This window comes from Salmo salar, chromosome ssa12, assembly GCF_905237065.1.
Source record: "Salmo salar chromosome ssa12, Ssal_v3.1, whole genome shotgun sequence".
NCBI classification, from domain to species: domain Eukaryota; kingdom Metazoa; phylum Chordata; class Actinopteri; order Salmoniformes; family Salmonidae; genus Salmo; species Salmo salar.
The window spans coordinates 58,255,790-58,275,933 of record NC_059453.1 but is presented as its reverse complement, the minus strand read 5'-3'; the positions used below and the strand labels follow the sequence as shown (position 1 = coordinate 58,275,933).

Here is a 20,144-nt window from a genome sequence, read left to right as displayed (position 1 = left end):
ATCATTCAAAACAATGACGCCACTGATGCCCATGATTATATGTGAGATAAATCATGGAATATTTCATGATGCAGTCACCCGTCAGCTAGCAGTCTAGAGGTTACTGCCAAACAAAGCCAAAAGACATGACCAATGAGATCAAGTAGTAATCTCCTGAGAGCACTCGTCCCTCTATATAAGAAGCGACACCACTCCTATCAGGACAGACAGGGACCCAGCTAAGGTAAGTCATGCTCCAGCACAGATGGTACATCAGTTTAGTCTTGCTTTGCTCATAGATAACAAGCACATTGAAATGATCAAACGTTCTGATTATTTCTTTGATTATAATCTTAATCGCTATATCTTAATTATTAGAGTCACTCTATATTGCATTATCTGATTTAACATTATACATTTAAAAATGTAGAGGAAGCTGTAAAATACTAAATTAATGTTTTGTCTTTTTAGGTATTCTGTTCAAAGGCTGCCAGAGACCTACCTGCACTGTTGGTGTCCAACAAGGTAAAACACTTTACTTTGCAAACATTACATGTAGTTATAAAATGTTACATTTTTGTGTTATCACATATACAGTACCAAGAATGTTAATTATTAGTTACTAATTTGGCTAAGGTCTTTTCATTACAATTTAATAATTGTTTTGTGTACCTTCAGTTACCTTCAGTTTGTGTATCTGCAGTTCAAATCAAATCAAATCTCAAATCAAATCACATTTTATTGGTCACATACACGTGTTTAGCAGATGTTATTGCGGGTGTTGCGAAATGCTTGTGCTTCTAGTTCCGGCAGTGCAGCAATATCTAACAAGTAATATCTAACAATTCCACAACATATACCCAATACACACAAATTTAAGTAAAGGAATGGAATTAAGAATATATTAATATTTGGACGAGCAATGTCAGAGCGGCATAGACTAAGATACAGTAGAATAGTTTAGAATACAGTAAATACATATGAGATGAGTAATGCAAGATATGTAAACATTATTAAAGTTACATTATTAAAGTGACTAGTGTTCCATTTATTAAAGTGGCAAATGATTTCAAGTCCGTGCATATAGGCAGCAGCCTCTCTGTGCTAGTGATTATGGCTATTTAACAGTCTGATGGCCTTGACCTTGAGATAGTTACCATAGTAGTCATGAAGTGACAACATACCATAAGGTTAACTTAGTGTATAGTGTTGTATGCTGTCAATGTGTCCAACCACCGCTCAAGTACCTTTCAATGATTCCCTTTAGTCCGAGTGAAGTCAATACATTACAGTGGGGTTATCTTCTCTTTTTAAGACATTAATAATGAGAAGGATTCCAACTCTTAAAGGCATCATCTGTAACATCTTGTTCAATGATCATTTCAACTAATGTACCCACCACAGTAGGCTGCTGAAGGGAGGACAGCTCATAATAATGACCGGAACGGAGCGAATAGAATGGCATCAAACACATGGAAACCAGCTTTTTGATGTATTTGATACCATTCCACAATTCCTCTCCAGTCATTACCACAAGCCCATCCTCCCCAATTAAGGTGCCACCAACATTTGTTACCCAGTGATTCTCGGTGAATAGCCTATAACTTATGCCGCATGGGCTTAGTACAACTGACTTAACCTATCATAAGTCAAAATCTAAAGTCGCATTTCTCCATTGTTTATATTTTGTTGGTATCTGAGTCTTTGTTAACAACACTGCACTACATTCTAACAGTAAAGAGCCACCATGGGGGACTCAGAGATGCAGTGCTTTGGCGCGGCGGCCATCTACCTCCGCAAGCCGGAAAGGGAGAGGATTACGGCCCAGGCCGCTCCCTTTGATGCCAAATCAGCTTTCTTTGTGGTTGAGCCCAAAGAGATGTACCTCAAAGGGGTTCTCCAGAGTAGAGAGGGTGGCAAAGCCACTGTCAAAACGCTATGTGGGCAAGTAAGTGACATAATGTATCTCTATCTCAGCACTCTAATAAAAATGGATTAGTACATACAAGGTAAGTAACATTTTAGATTAATAATTCATCTCTTTTATGTGTATTTTTTTGCCACAGACCATCACTGTAAAAGAGGATGATATCCACCCCATGAACCCTCCAAAGTACGACAAAATTGAGGACATGGCCATGATGACCCACCTCAATGAGGCCACAGTGTTGTATAACCTCAAAGAGCGTTACGCAGCATGGATGATCTACGTGAGTTTAAATGAAAGATAATCTAGCGGTCAAGACATGAATCAATGGAGAGTTGAAATGTTAACCAACATTATTCCCCTCTATTACAGACCTACTCTGGGCTGTTCTGCGTCACTGTGAACCCCTACAAGTGGCTCCCAGTGTACGACCAGTCGGTTGTGAATGCTTACAGAGGCAAAAAGAGAATTGAGGCCCCACCCCACATCTTCTCCATCTCTGATAATGCCTATCAGCACATGCTCACTGGTATGCTCACTTATTGGTGCAATTTAAATTAACTGAAAAAGAGAAGGCCACTTTATTGTCTCCTCAACATAGGCTAATCTTTGATATTTTTCCCTCTTGCAGATCGTGAAAACCAGTCAATCCTCATTACGTAAGCAACTGTGTCTGTGTAGCCTAATGAATGTATCAACTTCATTAAGTCTTTAGTCTTCAATCATTTTGAACAGAAAACAACTGTGTAAAGTGTTTATTTTGAGTGTTTCCTCCCCGCAGCGGAGAATCCGGTGCAGGAAAGACTGTGAACACCAAACGTGTCATCCAGTACTTCGCGACAATCGCAGTGGCTGGAGGCAAGAAGGAACAAGCAGCAGCTGCTGCTTCTGGGAAAATAAAGGTGAGACACATTATTGTATATACCGTGCAAATACAGTATGTCGAGATTAAAGTATGTTGATTTTAGGCAGAGGCATCATGCTATTGTTATTTAAATTCATTATTCAGAAAATAAATAATATTGTTTAGGCCTATATCTTTTTTTCAGTACAAATGCATAAAACTGAAAGTAGTGCGCTTCCTTATTCATTTAAAAATATATTTTAAGGGTATTTTGACACTTTATTTAGACAGTTATGAAACGAAAGAGGGATACAGGCAGGTAGGAGATGTAGTGGGAAGGGTGGATGCAGGGATTAAACCCCTGGCTCCAGTGTGGAGCTTTGTACACTTGAGCTTTGTACACTTGATACGGCTCTCCACAATGCCCATCAGTTTCAATGGCCATGGCCCAATCCCAAATGGATCACGAAACCCTACGCATTTTGACAGGAGCAATCCATATGGTAATAGCGTCATTTTGCTCTCTAATAGGCCAGGTGAAAGTTTCACCATGTCGCTTATAGCATCTCAGATCTACACAATTGCATTGTAGGGTCTAGGGCACAGGAGGTTGGTGGCACCTTAATTGGGGAGGACGGGTTCGTGGTAGTGGCTGGAGCAGAATGAGTAGAATGATATCAAATACATCAAACACGTGGTTTCCATGTGTTTGATGCCATTCCATTTGCTCCGTTCCGGCCATTATTATGAGCTGTCCTTCAGCCTCCAGTGGTCTAAGGGTACATTTCAGATGGGGCCTATGACACCCCAGTTAAGGAAGTCCATGGAAGTAGATATGAAGAGTTTATTTCCAAAACTTCACAGAATCAGTCAGCTTACATTTGTGTTTTTTCATCAGAAATTTTAGATGTGTATGAAAATGTAATTTTTTTTACAAAATGCTATATATCCATTCTTTAGCTGGAATGGAATGTTTGTATCCTGTATATTTGATTGTGATATGTGGTTGGCTTACCAAGCTACAGTATCTTAAGATGAATGCACTTACTGTAAGCTGCTCTGGATAAGATAATCTGCTAAATGACTAAAATACCAAATGTACATGTTTTACATACAGATCGTATATTACTGTATTTTAAAAAGAAATGATGTCATGATTTTTTTTATAACATTTTTTAAAGTCTAGTTATTTGTTACATTTGACTGTGTAAAACCTAGCAGTACTACTTATTTCTCTAAGAGTGAGGCGGATTTAGAGCATTTAGCAAAAAAACGTATTTGTCTCTATGAAATGAAACCATCAAGTCATAGATTTTTATTTATTATTTTATTGTATTTTACCCCCCTTTTTCTCCCCAATTTCATGATATCCAATTGCGACCCAATTACGATCTTGTCTCATCGGCTTGGCTTGCCACAAATTGTTGCTAGAGCGCGATGAGCCAAGTAAAACCCCCCTGGCCAAACCCTCCCCTAACCCGGACGAAGCTGGACCAATTGTGGGCTGCCCTACAGTACTCCCGGTCATGGCCAGTTGTGACACAGCCTGGGATCGAACCCGGGTCTGTAGTGACGCGTTGGCGTGGGGTTTTTAAAATGACCGACATGACCGCTGCGCCACTCGGGAGGCCCAAGTGATAGATTTTAAACAAATACATGTCTGTCATTGAACAACCCCGTGCCATGATTAGATAGTGAAAAAACACACCAATCTCTTTAATAATTTCTTTAAACAATAAAAGCGAATTTACCAATGTTTCTGAAAATGTATATATTGTTTAGCATTTTGGAATTAAACTCTTAATTTATAAAGTTTGCTATATCATGTCATCTCTAGGGGTCGCTGGAGGATCAAATCATTGCAGCTAACCCTCTGCTGGAGGCTTATGGTAATGCCAAGACTGTGAGGAATGACAACTCCTCCCGTTTTGTAAGTAATGTTAAAATGCAACTTCACATTACTTGCTGCCTGTTAAAATCTTGAAGAGATACTTACAATGTCTCGACTGTTCAGGGTAAATTCATTAGAATCCATTTTGGAACTACCGGAAAGCTGGCTTCAGCCGATATTGAAACTTGTAAGTATCTTCTTTTTTTTCATACTTTTTATTTACATCGAAAAATGTTATGTTATACAACACACTCTTAACCATGCAATACTTGAACTACAGATCTGCTGGAGAAGTCTAGAGTGACATTCCAGCTGTCTGCTGAGAGAAGCTACCACATCTTCTATCAGCTCATGACTGGACACCAGCCACAATTGCTGGGTGAGAGACAAATACAGAAATATGACATGGAATGCGTAAGGCCAACAGGGCTACATAAAAGCCTGTTAAACTCTGAGAAGTTGTTCTGGGCCCTGTACTGGGTCTGGTGAGTTACATTTACATTACATTACATTTAAGTCATTTAGCAGACGCTCTTATCCAGAGCGACTTACAAAATGGTGCATTCACCTTATGATATCCAGTGGAACAACCACTTTACAATAGTGCATCTAAATCTTTTAAGGGGGGGGTTTGGGGGTTATCCCCAAATAGGGTACACCCTGATGGTCATTGCAAAGCAATACATTTCCTTCTCCATCCACATTACCTTGTATGCATCCTCCACATGCACCATTGACAGTAGTGTAAAGTACTTAAGTAAAAATACTTTAAAGTACTACTTAAGTAGTTATTGGGGGTATCTGTACTTTACTTTACTGTTTATATTTTTGACAACTTTTACTCTTACTTCACTACATTCCTGAAGAAAATTATGTACATTTTACTCCATACATTTTTCATGACACCCAAAAATACTCGTTACATTTATTATGCTTAGCAGGACAGGAAAACTGTGCAATTCACGCACTAATCAAGAGAACATCCCTGGTAATCTCTATTGCCACTGATCTGGCGGACTAACGGACTCACAAAACACAAATTCTTTGCTTGTAAATTATGTCTGAGTGTTCGAGTGTGCCCCTGGCTATCCATAAAGTGAAAGTATTTGCTTAATATAAGGAATTTGAGATGATTTATAGTTTTACTTTTGATACGTAAGTATAATTAAAACCAAATACTTTTAGACTTTTACTCAAGTAGTATTTTACTGGGTGACTTTCACTTTTACTTGAGTCATTTTCTATTACTATACTCAAGTATGACAATTGGGTACTTGTTCCACCACTGATCGTTGATCTAGTTCACTCATTTATAATTGGAAAAGTAATTAGTTAAATAAGTTTGAAGTTTCTTCACCTGTCTGTGTCTTGTTTTTTTTAAAGTATCACTTGAAAGGCCTGATTTCTAGGGTCATTGTAAGATGTCAGGCTTGAAAATCTGTTCAGCCATTTTGGCACTGTGACTCACTACCGAAACCAGACAGTGGCCAAGATACGTCATGTGATTTCTTGCTGCCATCTAGTGGACGAACTGGGAATCAGACGGGGTATATTTACACACTGGATAGGTAGAGACTTCAGTTTTCTCCTCATAAATGACGTATGTCCTCCCTCTAAGACAAAAAAGGATTCCTGTGAGACGAAAGATTACTTTGCCCTGCGTTTTTAAAATGTCTGTGTTCCGATGGAAATTGAGCATGTTTGAGTGACAACATTAGGTAAAAGATCTGACTTTTTAATAAAAATAAAATATAAAATATATATTTATCCTTTTGGAACAGTAATTGGTGACATATTTTATGTCAAACCTAGACTTTCAAATATTTTATTCCCCAACATTTGACAAGAAATATCTTGGGCTCTGTAATAGTCACATTGTTTCTGACACCTTTATCAGAATCTCACAGTTCTTAAGACTTATAGTTTTGTAACCAAAATGTATTGTATGAGGGTAGTATACAATATTATGTGTCATTTAGAAAATGCCACCAGAGAGTGTCAGAGTTGAACTGGTTAATAATGTCACTGCTAAACATGTGTCCATATTCCAGATGCTCTTCTGATCACCACCAACCCTTACGACTATCCCATGCTCAGTCAGGGTGAAATCACGGTCAAGAGTATCTGTGATGTGGACGAGTTCATTGCCACTGACGTAAGTCAAATTGATATGTTATTTCATGCCATAATTGTTTGTTCTTAGCATGATGAATCATATTTTGATAATATTTTTGATTGATGTTGCACGGAATCGTGTCTTTCTTTCTTACTTGAAAGAAGTGATGTGTAGTGTTCTTCCAGGATAGGAGGGAAATCAACTTGCTTTTCAAAGGAAGTCCATTTTGTGTAATCATAGCCCACCTCTACTTTAAATCACAGGAGGCCATTGACATTTTGGGCTTCACTGCTGATGAGAAGATTGGCATCTTCAAGCTGACTGGTTCTGTGATGCATCATGGGGCAATGAAGTTCAAGCAGAAGCAGCGTGAGGAGCAGGCTGAGCCTGATGGCACTGAAGGTAAATTGAAAAATGATGAAGACACTGCAACCAGGAATCTCTGGCGTTGTCAAACTGGTGTACATTACATGCATGAAATCAAATCAAGAAGTACATATTTACTCAACATGGTGATTGAAATATCTGATCTTTGTAAAAAGTATGATCTTTGTAAGAGTACCATTTTACCTTCCATCTTAGTGGCTGATAAAATCTCCTACCTCATGGGCTTGAACTCCGCTGACTTGCTCAAAGCTCTGTGCTACCCCAGAGTGAAGGTCGGGAATGAGATGGTGACCAAGGGCCAGACTGTACCACAGGTTGGCAACTCGGTTATGGCCCTCTGTAAATCAGTCTATGAGAAAATGTTCTTATGGATGGTCGTCCGTATTAACGAGATGTTAGACACAAAGCAGGCCAGACAATTCTTCATTGGTGTGCTGGACATCGCTGGATTTGAGATCTTTGATGTGAGTGGTAAACAAATTACTCTTCCTTCCAATTTACACTAACTACCTGACTTAATGCACTACCCTAAACATTTCATTTTCTTCAGTACAACAGCTTGGAGCAGCTTTGCATCAACTTCACCAATGAGAAACTGCAACAGTTTTTCAACCACCACATGTTTGTACTGGAACAAGAAGAGTACAAGAAAGAGGGAATTGAATGGGCGTTCATTGACTTTGGTATGGACTTGGCTGCCTGCATTGAGCTTATTGAGAAGGTACGCATAATAACAATTTCTTAAATCAATATTTTACTGTAAAAAAGCCTGGTCTCTATTAAAATCATTCTGTCCTCAACAGCCAATGGGCATCTTCTCCATCCTTGAAGAGGAGTGCATGTTCCCCAAAGCTTCTGACACTACCTTCAAGACAAAGCTGAATGAACAGCATCTTGGCAAAACTGCCGCCTTCCAAAAGCCAAAGCCTACCAAAGGAAAGGAGGCAGGGAAGGAGGCCCACTTTGCCCTTGTGCACTATGCTGGCATTGTAGAATACAGTATCACAGGCTGGCTGGACAAGAACAAGGACCCCCTGAACGACTCTGTTGTGCAACTCTACCAGAAGTCTACAGTCAAACTGCTGGCTTATCTCTATGTAACTCCTGCAGCTGATGGTAGTGTTCACTGTTTACACAGATTTTTCGAAAATATTTACATAAAGTCTAGTTATGGCATTAGCGCATTCTGTAAATACTAACACATTTTGCATCCCTGTAATGCTGGAATTTATCTTTTGAATATACAAATAGAGGCTGCAAGCAAGAAGGGTGGCGCCAAGAAGAAGGGTGGCTCCTTCCAGACAGTGTCTGCTCTATTCAGGGTATGTGTTCATCAAAAATGGAGAGAATGTTCCATTATGATGGGAGAGGGGAAATATTAGAATTTTATTCATATCATAATATGTTTAAGGTGTGCGTGGATCTGAAATAGCTTTTGTTCAAAATGTTTGAGATTCAACAATTGAGTTTGGAGTTTGCAAGGCAAATGTTTATTGTTGATTTAAGTATGCTTAAACTTTCAGGAAAACCTGGGCAAGCTGATGACCAACTTGAGGAGCACTCATCCGCACTTTGTGCGATGTTTGATTCCCAATGAATCAAAGACACCAGGTAAGTGCTAAAAAGCTGGAAATTGTTTTTAACCCTGTGAAGAAGAACTTGTTTTAAGTTTTATGAAAATGAATGAGTAAAACATTACGTTTGTTTACAAGGTCTGATGGAAAACTTCCTGGTCATCCACCAGCTGAGGTGTAATGGTGTGCTGGAAGGTATAAGAATCTGCAGAAAGGGATTCCCCAGCAGAATCCAATATGGTGACTTCAAGCAGAGGTAAATACACAGTACGCTTGAAAAGTCAGCCATCGTCAGTAGTTGCAGATGTTGTGACATCCAACACAGCTGTGTGGATACTGCGTGGTATTGATTGATGAAGTTGAACTATCTTTTCTTTCAGATACAAAGTATTGAATGCCAAAGTCATCCCTGAGGGACAGTTCATGGACAACAAGAAGGCTTCAGAGAAGCTCTTGGGGTCCATTGATGTGGACCACACTCAGTACAAGTTTGGGCACACCAAGGTAAAACATTATTCCTCTTACTAATCTCTTGTGGACAGACTACATAACATAAATGGTATTGTAATGTTAACGTCTGTCAAAAGACTGTGGGATCCAACGACTAACGAGCAACGGTAGTTCCGGTACTTTAGTTTTCCATCACTGGTTATTTGGATGTGTCAGGATTGGGTGAAGGTGGTGCTTAAAGTGGGGGCAGAGATTTGAAGCAATAATTTGAAGCAATGATTTCAAGTGGAACATTTTCTTAATGGGGGGGAGGGGGGGCTTTGGCTGAGAGTTTCCATTTAGGGAGGTGGAGGCTGTTACTCTCATTAGTATCTTTTCTCATATACATCTTCCCCCAGAACCTAATCGAGTATGTGACACAGTTACACAGTATTTTAGTTCTGGGTTTCCGAGATTACTCCTTTAAAGGTGTTAAAATGCTCTTTGAACCTCTGAGTTTAGAATATTTTTCTAATAAACACTAAATTCCAGGTGTTCTTCAAAGCTGGTCTGTTGGGTACTCTGGAGGAGATGCGAGATGAGAAACTGGCTTCTCTGGTGACCATGACTCAGGCCCTGTGCAGAGGTTTTCTCATGAGGAGGGAGTATATGAAGATGATCGAGAGGAGGTAAAGGCTTTGCTGGAAAGAAATGTCTATCCATCCTCATTGGTTTACACAGTTGTTGCGTTTATAATTGACTTGATCCAACTATTGTTTTATTTGTTTGGATTTTGACAGAGAGTCTACTTTCGCCATCCAATACAACATCCGCTCCTTCATGAACGTCAAAACCTGGCCATGGATGAAGCTGTACTTCAAGATCAAGCCTCTTCTAAAGAGTGCTGAAACTGAGAAGGAGATGGCCCAAATGAAGGAGACCTTTGAAAAAACGAAGGAGGATCTGACAAAGGCATTGTCCAAGAAGAAAGAGCTTGAAGAGAAGATGGTTGCTATACTGAATGAAAGAAATGCCTTGGCGTTACAAGTAGCATCTGTAAGTAGCATCTGTAACTGAAGGAGTGGATTAGTAAAATGTCCATCAACCCTTGTTTATATTTGAGAGTATAATTGTGAAACAATTAATAAAATATCATATAATCATAACTCTAGGAAGGTGAGAGCCTCAATGATGCCGAGGAAAGGTGTGAGGGACTCATTAAGAGTAAGATCCAGCTTGAAGCCAAACTCAAAGAGACAACTGAAAGGCTGGAGGATGAGGAGGAGCTCAATGCTGAGGTGACTGCCAAGAAAAGGAAACTGGAGGATGAGTGCTCTGAGCTGAAGAAAGACATTGATGACTTGGAGCTCACCTTGGCCAAAGTAGAGAAGGAGAAACATGCCACCGAAAACAAGGTTATCTATTTTTCAATACAACCTTTGTGCATCTCTATAGATACAGGCAACCATGTTAATGAAACATTATATGATTCTACTTAGGTTAAAAACCTAGTGGAGGAAATGGCCTCCCAAGATGAAACCATTGCCAAGTTGACCAAGGAGAAGAAAGCCCTCCAAGAGGCTCATCAGCAAGTCCTTGATGATCTCCAGGCAGAGGAAGACAAAGTCAACACTCTGACCAAAGCCAAGACCAAGCTTGAACAGCAAGTGGATGATGTGAGCAAAAAACAAACTGAATTGAGGGACTAAAAAGAGGTTATAACTAGTAGTACATTATCCATATACACATTTAGGTGGAACCACAGTACAATAATGCCTGCTCTCTGTTAAAACAGCTGGAAGGATCTCTGGAGCAAGAGAAGAAAGTCCGCATGGACCTTGAGAGAGCCAAAAGGAAGCTTGAAGGAGATCTGAAACTGTCCCAGGAATCCATAATGGATCTGGAAAATGACAGGCAGCAGTCAGAGGAGAAGATTAAGAAGTAAGTTGCTGGCCAATAATAAAGCAAGCTAGTATATTTTACCGAAAGTACTTCAACTTCATCTCCATTCCCTGTTCTTGTATTCAACTGTACATAGGAAGGACTTTGAGTTAAGCCAGTTTCTTAACAAGGTTGAGGATGAACAGACACTTGGTCTTCAGCTCCAGAAGAAGATCAAGGAGCTCCAGGTTGATTCAAGACGTAGCACTTAACTAAAGTGATTCAAATCTATACGAAAAAATATTTCCAAGTTGGCTTTGCAAGGGCTGAATATATACGACCATGTATTTCAGGCTCGGGTTGAGGAGCTGGATGAGGAGATTGAGGCTGAACGTGCTGCTCGGGCCAAGGTTGAGAAGCAGAGGTCTGATCTCTCCAGGGAACTTGAGGAGATCAGTGAGAGGCTTGAAGAGGCTGGAGGTGCAACATCTGTCCAGATTGAGATGAGCAAGAAGCGTGAGGCTGAGTTCCAGAAGCTGCGTCGTGATCTTGAAGACTCCACCCTGCAGCATGAGGCCACCGCTGCTGCACTCCGTAGGAAACAGGCCGACACTGTGGCAGAACTGGGAGAACAAATAGACAACCTCCAGCGTGTCAAGCAGAAGCTGGAGAAGGAGAAGAGTGAATTCAAAATGGAGATTGATGACCTCTCCAGCAACCTGGAGTCTGTTTCCAAATCAAAGGTAAAAACAACAGATTTATATTGAAGTCAAAAAACAAGTCATGATCAAATAACTCTAAAACTGTACTTGTTTCAGGGAAACTATGAGAAAATGTGCCGCTCTCTTGAGGATCAAATGAGTGAGCTCAAATCCAAGAACGATGAACATGTGCGCCAATTGAATGACATCGGTGTGCTAAGGGCAAGACTGCTGACAGAGAATGGTTAGTGTGCAAAGAAACACTACTTACCCAAACAAACATCATCAATATATCTGCTAGAAACATATTACCTACATTGTATCTTCAATCAGGTGAATACGGGCGTCAGCTGGAGGAAAAAGAAGCTCTGGTTTCCCAGTTGACCAGGGGCAAGCAAGCTTTCACACAGCAGGTTGAGGAACTCAAGAGGCACATCGAGGAAGAAGTGAAAGTAGGATAAATCACATAATAGGTTTGCAAAGAAATACATAAAATGTGTACAAATCGTTTTGAACAAATTCTAAAGAAAGGTTTCTTTCTCTACACATCAACCGAAAGTCCAAGAATGCCTTGGCCCATTCTGTTCAATCAGCCCGCCATGACTGTGACCTGCTCCGGGAGCAGTTTGAGGAGGAGCAGGAGGCCAAGGCTGAGCTGCAGCGTGGAATGTCCAAAGCCAACGGCGAGGTGGCTCAGTGGAGAACCAAATATGAGACTGATGCCATTCAGCGCACTGAGGAGCTTGAGGATGCCAAGTAATTAAAGACATTGAACATGTTCATAATGACCAAAATACCTACAATGGCAAACATCAGAGAAAAAACATGTTTCTATACCTTTTCAGGAAAAAGCTTGCACAGCGTCTGCAAGACGCACAAGAGACAATTGAGGCAACAAACTCCAAGTGTGCTTCTCTGGAGAAGACCAAGCAGAGACTGCTGGGTGAAGTGGAGGATCTCATGATTGATGTGGAGAGAGCTAATGCTTCAGCTGCCCAACTTGACAAGAAGCAGAGGAACTTTGACAAGGTACCATGAAAGACAAGATGGCAAGGAAAAATTTATGAAATCCACCTATTCAGTCACTAATTTATTCATGAACTTCTTAATGACACTTCCAGGTTCTGACAGAGTGGAAACAGAAGTACGAGGAGGGCCAGGCAGAGCTGGAGGGGTCTCTGAAAGAGGCTCGCTCTCTCAGCACTGAGCTGTTCAAGATGAAGAACTCCTATGAAGAATGTTTGGACCACCTGGAGACACTTAAGAGGGAGAACAAGAACCTGCAACGTATGTTCCAAACATTCTGAAACAAACTTAAAGTAACTGTCCAGTGAACATCTCATAAGCTGGCCAGTCAACTCACATTCATATTTTTAATGACCGGTATATGCCCACACCATTCTGTTATTGGGGTACGCCCACATCATTCTAACACAGAAAAGCTGTCATTAACATACTTAATTTTAAAAAATTGAAAGGAAAACTATTTCACTCATATTGTAATTAATTATAGGTCAAATTACATAGAGATCTGGAAACACTAGACAGTTACTTTAATGTCTACATGCAATAAAACAATACATGCAGTTTAACATTTTCTTTAAATATTCTTATTAGAGTAAATACTCTTTAAGCAATCTAATTGACCATCTTGTGTGATAACCACTATTTCCATGTTTCTCAAAGAGGAAATCGCTGACCTGACTGAACATATTGGTGAATCTGGAAAGACCATCCATGAGCTGGAGAAAGGAAAGAAGACAGTGGAGATTGAGAAGTCAGAATTTCAGACTGCCCTGGAGGAAGCAGAGGTAAAAGAGAATACAGATAAAATGCCCATTTTTAAAAGTGGAAGGAGAAGTAGGTACAATATATTCTGTTGTCTATTACTCATCTATAACTTAATTGCAATTGTGATACATTTTAAGGCTACGCTGGAGCATGAGGAATCCAAGATTCTCCATGTTCAGCTAGAGCTAACCCAGGTTAAAAGTGAAGTTGACAGGAAGCTGGCAGAGAAGGATGAGGAGATAGAGCAGATCAAGAGGAACAGCCAGAGAATGATGGACTCCATGCAGAGCACTCTGGACACTGAGATCAGGAGCAGGAATGATGCCCTGAGAATCAAAAAGAAGATGGAGGGAGACCTCAATGAGATGGAGATTCAGCTGAGCCATGCCAACCGCCAGGCTGCTGAAAGCCAAAACAGCTGAGGAACGTCCAGGGAGCACTCAAGGTATGGATTTTATACATCGACTTGACTCGGGAAGGCTGTGAAACAAATATGATATCATTGAGTTTTCTTCCTTTGACCTCAGGATGCCCAATTGCACCTTGATGATGCTGTCCGCGCCTCAGATGATATGAAGGAGCAAGTAGCCATAGTGGAGCGTAGGAATAACTTGATGCTGGCTGAGATTGAAGAACTGAGGGTTGCCCTGGAGCAGACAGAGAGAGGGCGCAAAGTGGCCGAACAGGAGCTGGTTGATGCCAGTGAGCGTGTTGGACTGCTGCATTCTCAGAATACTAGCCTTATGAACACCAAGAAGAAGCTGGAGGTTGACCTTACTCAGATCCAATGTGAAATGGAAGACACTGTCCAGGAAGCAAGAAATGCTGAGGAGAAGGCCAAGAAGGCTATTACTGATGTGAGTCCTTATAGCATATAATATAAATCTAAACTCTTACAGCAAAATGTACTTGCCGATTAGTAACATCCCTATCCTTTTCTACATGAAATGCCATGGTGGCAGGCTGCCATGATGGCAGAGGAGTTGAAGAAGGAGCAGGACACCAGCTCTCACCTGGAGAGGATGAAGAAGAACCTGGAGGTCACAGTGAAGGACCTGCAGCACCGACTGGATGAGGCTGAGAACCTGGCCATGAAGGGCGGAAAGAAACAACTCCAGAAACTGGAGTCTAGGGTAAACTCTAACTACATCATCTTAATGAAAACTATCACACTGACTACTAATGACTCCACCAATGACAAAGGAAATACACTGTAATAACTTGGTTATAATCAAATTATTTCATTCAAGGTCCGTGAATTGGAGAGTGAAGTTGATACTGAACAGAGACGTTCAGCTGATGCTATTAAAGGTGTTCGCAAATATGAGAGGCGAGTCAAGGAGCTCAGCTACCAGGTACTTTCAACATCTGATGAGAAGAACTCTGTAAAGAGTAATCTTGACCCCTAAGCCATAATCGTCCTTTCATTTATACAGACTGAGGAGGATAAGAAGAATGTGAATAGGCTCCAGGATCTGGTGGACAAGCTGCAGCTGAAAGTGAAAGCCTACAAGAGACAGTCTGAGGAGGCTGTAAGTAAATTGAATTCTTATTATCGTAGAAATACCATAAAACTGCATAGTTTCAACTATGCATTCTAGATTTACTTTGGTAACATTTACTTCACTTTACCTATGGCCTGCAGATATAACACTCCATAACTTAACTTATAAGCAGGTTTGAGCCTTTATAATGTCTTATAATAAGGCTTACAGTATATATGTTACATTTGACCAGTTGGTTTGTCTTACAGGAGGAGCAGTCAAACACTCACCTGTCCAGGTACAGGAAGGTGCAGCATGAGCTGGAGGAAGCTCAAGAGCGTGCCGACATTGCTGAGTCCCAGGTCAGCAAGATGAGAGCCAAGAGCCGTGAAATTGGCAGCAAGGTATGATCAACCCTTTATTAATAGGTAATTTTGGTGCCATTCAACAAATATGGCTGAGATTAGAAATTAGATTAATGTGATTAATGAATAATTATTGTTCCCTAAATGTTTCTTTTAGTCCAAGGATACAATGGAGTGATCAGCTTTGGAGGAATGGAGGAAACGAGACATTCACAAGCAACCATACAATATGAATTTCTTGTGAAATGTTTACATACAGTAACTAGTAGGCCTACCCTATGTGTGAACAATGGCACATTGGGTGTGAACACTGCAGGCAGCAGTCAATAAAAATAGCTTGTTATCATCCCTCCTGTGTGTTTCGTTCTCAGTTACAAGTCATACAGTGCATTCGGAAAGTATTCAGATCCCTTGACTTTTTCCACATTTTGTTATGTTACAGTCTTATTCTAAAATTGATTAAATAAAACATTTTCCTCATCAATCTACACACAATACCCCATAATGACAAAGTGAAAACAGGTTTATAGACATTTTTGCAAATGTATTAAAAATAGAAAACAGAAATACCTTATTTACATAATATTCAGACCCTTTGCTATGAGACTCGAAATTGAGCTCAGGTGCATCTCGTTTCCATTGATCATCCTTGAGATGTTTCTACAACTTGATTGGAGTCCAGCTGTGATAAATTCAATTGATTGGACATGATTTGGAACGGCACAAACATGTCTATATAAGGTCCCTCAGTTGACAATGCATGTCAAAACCAAGCCATGAGGTCGAAGGAATTGTCCGTAGAGCTCTGAGACAGGATTGTGTCGAGGTCTGGGGAAGGGTACCAAAAAATGTTTGCAGCATTGAAGGTTCCCAAAAACACAGTGGCCTCCATCTTTCTTAAATGGAAGAAGTTTGGAACCACCAAGACTCTTCCTAGAGCTGGCCGCCTGGCCAAACTGAGATATCGGGGGAGAAGGGCCTTGGTCAGGGAGATGACCAAGAACCCGATGGTCACTGACAGAGCTCCAGAGTTCCTCTGTGGAGATGGGAGAACCTTCTAGAAGGTGTAAGAGAAGAATTACGTATTTACCTGATTTATTTTATATTAATAGTTAACAATTAATATTTAACTAATAGTAAGACATTTCTGTCCTACTAGTGTCTGTGTTTTTATGGACTCCACTCAAGTTCCCTGCAGCTAATCTGGGCATATGGTCACTAGAGATGGCTTGAGCTGACAAATTAGTTAAAGATTGCATTACATAGACAAGAATATGTTTTACTAGAGATAGTTTAGGAGTAGAACAATCGGTCATTGTCTCAAAATCATCCTTGCAATTGGGAAACTAAGCCAGGGTGGGGTTAAGACAACAACCCCGTGCAGATAACGATAGGATGAACTCAGAGTGGCTTATTATGCTCCTTGGTCTGCATGGGAGGGGTTGAACCAACCATGACTAAGCATTGTTAGTGTCAGCTATATACAGTTGAAGTCGGAAGTTTACATACACTTCGGTTGGAGTCATTAAAACTTGCTTTTCAACCACTCCAAAAATGTACTGTTAACAAACTATAGTTTTGGCATGTCGGTTAGGACATCTACTTTGTGCATGACACAAGTAACTTTTCCAACAATTGTTTACAGACAGATTATTTCACTTATAATTCACTGTATCACAATTCCAGTGGGACAGAAGTTTACATACACTAAGTTGACTGTGCTTTTAAACAGCTTGGAACATTCAAGAAAAAGATGTCATGGCTTTAGAAGCTTCTGATAGGCTAATTGACATCATTTGAGTCAATTGGAGGTGTACCTGTGGATGTATTTAAAGGCCTACCTTCAAACCCAGTGCCTCTTTGCTTGACATCACAGGAAAATCAAAAGAAATCAGCCAAGACCTCAGAAAACAATGGTAGACCTCCACAAGTCTGGTTCATCCTTGGGAGCAATTTCCAAACACCTGAAGGTACCACGTTCATCTGCACAAACAATAGTACGCAAGTATAAACACCATGGGACCACGCAGCCATCATACCCCTCAAGAAGAAGACGCGTTTCGTCTCTTAGAGATGAACGTACTTTGGTGCGAAAAGTGCAACTCAGTCCCAGAACAACAGCAAAGGACCTTGTGAAGATGCTGGAGGAAACAGGTACAAAAGTATCAATATCCACAGTAAAACGAGTCCTATATCGACATAACCTGAAAGGCTGCTCAGCAAGGAAGAAGCCACTGCTCCAAAACCGCAATAAAAAAGCCAGACTACGGTTTGCAACTGTACATGGGGACAAATATCGTACTTTTTTGATAAATGTCCTCTGGTCTGATGAAACAAAAATAGAACTGTTGGGCCATAATGACCATCATTATGTTTGGAGGAAAAAGGGGGAGGCCTGCAAGCCGAGGAACACCATCCCAACCGTGAAGCACGGGAGTGGCAGCATCATGTTTTTGGGGTGCTTTGCTGCAGGAGGGACTGGTGCACTTCACAAAATAGATGGCATCATGAGGAAGGAAAATTATGTGGATATATTAAAGCAACATCTCAAGACATCAGTCAGAAAGTTAAAGCTTGGTTGCAAATGGGTCTTCCAAATGAACGATGACCCCAAGCATACTTCCAAAGTTGTGGCGAAATGGCTTAAGGACAACAAAGTCAATGTATTGGAGTGGCCATCACAAAGCCCTGACCTCAATCCTATAGAAAATGTGTTGGCAGAACCGAAAAAGTGTGTGCGAGCAAGGAGGCCTATAAACCAGACTCAGTTACACCAGCTCTGTCAGGAGTTATGGGCCAAAATTCACCCAACTTATTGTGGGAAGCTTGTGGAAGGCTACCCAAAACGTTTCAACCAAGATAAACAATTTAAAGGCAATGCTACCAAATACTAATTGAGTGTATGTAAACTTCTGACGCACTGGGAATGTGATGGAAAAAATAAAAGCTAAAATAAATCATTCTCTACTATTATTCTGACATTTCACAGTCTTAAAATAAAGTGGTGATCCTAACTGACTTAAGACAGGGAATTTTGACAAGGATTAAATGTCAGGAATTGTGAAAAACTGAGTTTAAATGTTTTTGGCTGAGGTGTATGTAAACTTCCGACTTCAACTGTATTGTACTCTGCATTTAAGTAAAGGTTAGGTTACTCGGCCCAACACTCAAGGGTGTGGGGTCGACCAGCCTCATTATTGCAATAATTAATCGACATTGAATAAAGGTGATTGTTTGAAGAAATGACAAAGTCTCTCTTACTTGATTAGATAATTCCACGACAAAGGACAACCATCTCTACAGCACTCCACCAATCAGGCCTTTATGGTAGAGTGGCCACTCCTAAGTAAAAGGCACATGACAGCCCGCTTGGTTTGCCAAAAGGCACCTAAAGGACCCTCAGACCATGTGAAACAAGATTCTCTGGTCTGAGGAAACCAAGATTGAACTCTTTGGCCTGAATGCCAAGCGTCACATCTGGAGGAAACCTGGCATCATCCCTACGCTGAAGCTTGGTGGTGGCAGCATCATGCTGTGGGGATGTTTTTCAGTGGCAGGGACTAGGAAAGTAGTCTGGATCGAGGCAAAGATGAACAGGGCAATGTACAGAGAGATCCTTGATGAAAACCTGCTCCAGAGCACTCAGGACCTCAGACTGAGGTGAAGTTTCACCTTCCAACAAGACAATGACGCCAAGCACACTGCCAAGACAACACAGAATTGTCCTTGAGTGGCCCAGCCAGAGCCCGGAATCAAATCAAAATCTATTTCAGATTTGAGATTCTTCAAAGTAGCCAGCCTTTGACTTCATGACAGCTTTGCACACTCTTGGCATTCTCTCAACCAGCTTCATGAGGTATTCACCTGGAATGTATTTCAATGAACAGGTGTGTCTTGTTAAAAGTACATTTGTGTAATTTCTTTCCATTTTATTGCCTTAGAGCCAATCAGTTGTGTTGTGACAAGGTAGGGGTGGTATACAGAAGATAGCCCTATTTGGTAAAATACCAAGTCCATATTATGGCAAGAACATCTCAAATAAGCAAAGAGAAACAACAGTACATCATTACTCTCTGCATGTGTGGTTCCCACCATGAAGCGTAGAGGAGGAGGTGTGATGGTGTGGGGATGCTTTGCTGGTGACACTGTCAGTGATTTATTTAGAATTCAAGGCACACTTAACCAGGATGGCTACCACAGCATTCTGCAGCGATACAGTACGGCATCCCATCTGGTTTGTGCTTAGCGGGACTATCATTTGTTTTTCAACAGGACAATGAACCAACACACCTCCAGGCTGTGTAAGGGCTATTTGACCAAGAAGGAGAGTGATGGAGTGCTGCTTCAGATGACCTGGCCTCCACAATCACCCAACTTCAACCCAATTGAGATGGTTAGGGAAGAGTTGGACCGCAGAATGAAGGAAAAGCAGTCAACTGTCTGTAAAGCATTCCAGGTGAAGCTGGTTGAGAGAATGCCAAGAGTGATCAAAGCTGTCATCAAGGCAAAGGGTGGCTACTTTTAAGAATCTACAACAAAAAATATATTTTGATTTGTTTAAGACTTTTTTGGTTACTACATGATTCCATATGTGTTATTTCATAGTTGTAATTTCTTCACTATTATTCTACAATGTAAAAAATAGTAAAACATAAAGAAAAACCCTGCAATGAGTAGGTGTGTCCAAACTTTTCACTGGTACTGTATATGTATGTGTATTTAAATAAATTATGTTAAATATGAAAACATTTGAATGAACACGTTTATAGTGTCAA

The 20,144-nt window shown here is 40.6% G+C and overlaps 1 protein-coding gene across 1 annotated transcript; it reads left to right on the top strand.

Moving 5' to 3' along the window:
* Nucleotides 1-448: 448 nt before the first annotated feature.
* LOC106565367 (myosin heavy chain, fast skeletal muscle) lies at nucleotides 449-15,414 on the top strand. The gene is given in 38 exon segments (XM_014132387.2): nucleotides 449-504; nucleotides 1,715-1,927; nucleotides 2,046-2,189; nucleotides 2,279-2,435; nucleotides 2,538-2,565; nucleotides 2,688-2,808; nucleotides 4,588-4,680; nucleotides 4,765-4,828; nucleotides 4,922-5,020; nucleotides 6,693-6,796; nucleotides 7,021-7,159; nucleotides 7,340-7,608; nucleotides 7,695-7,865; nucleotides 7,948-8,260; nucleotides 8,396-8,466; nucleotides 8,668-8,755; nucleotides 8,857-8,974; nucleotides 9,099-9,222; nucleotides 9,700-9,836; nucleotides 9,948-10,203; nucleotides 10,320-10,562; nucleotides 10,647-10,823; nucleotides 10,943-11,088; nucleotides 11,186-11,276; nucleotides 11,382-11,771; nucleotides 11,847-11,973; nucleotides 12,063-12,181; nucleotides 12,289-12,485; nucleotides 12,575-12,758; nucleotides 12,851-13,016; nucleotides 13,416-13,540; nucleotides 13,658-13,928; nucleotides 13,931-13,965; nucleotides 14,048-14,377; nucleotides 14,483-14,653; nucleotides 14,771-14,875; nucleotides 14,957-15,052; nucleotides 15,274-15,414. Coding segments are annotated over 37 exon segments (5,811 nt in total). The 5' UTR covers nucleotides 449-504; nucleotides 1,715-1,726.
* The last annotated feature ends 4,730 nt before the right edge of the window (nucleotides 15,415-20,144 follow it).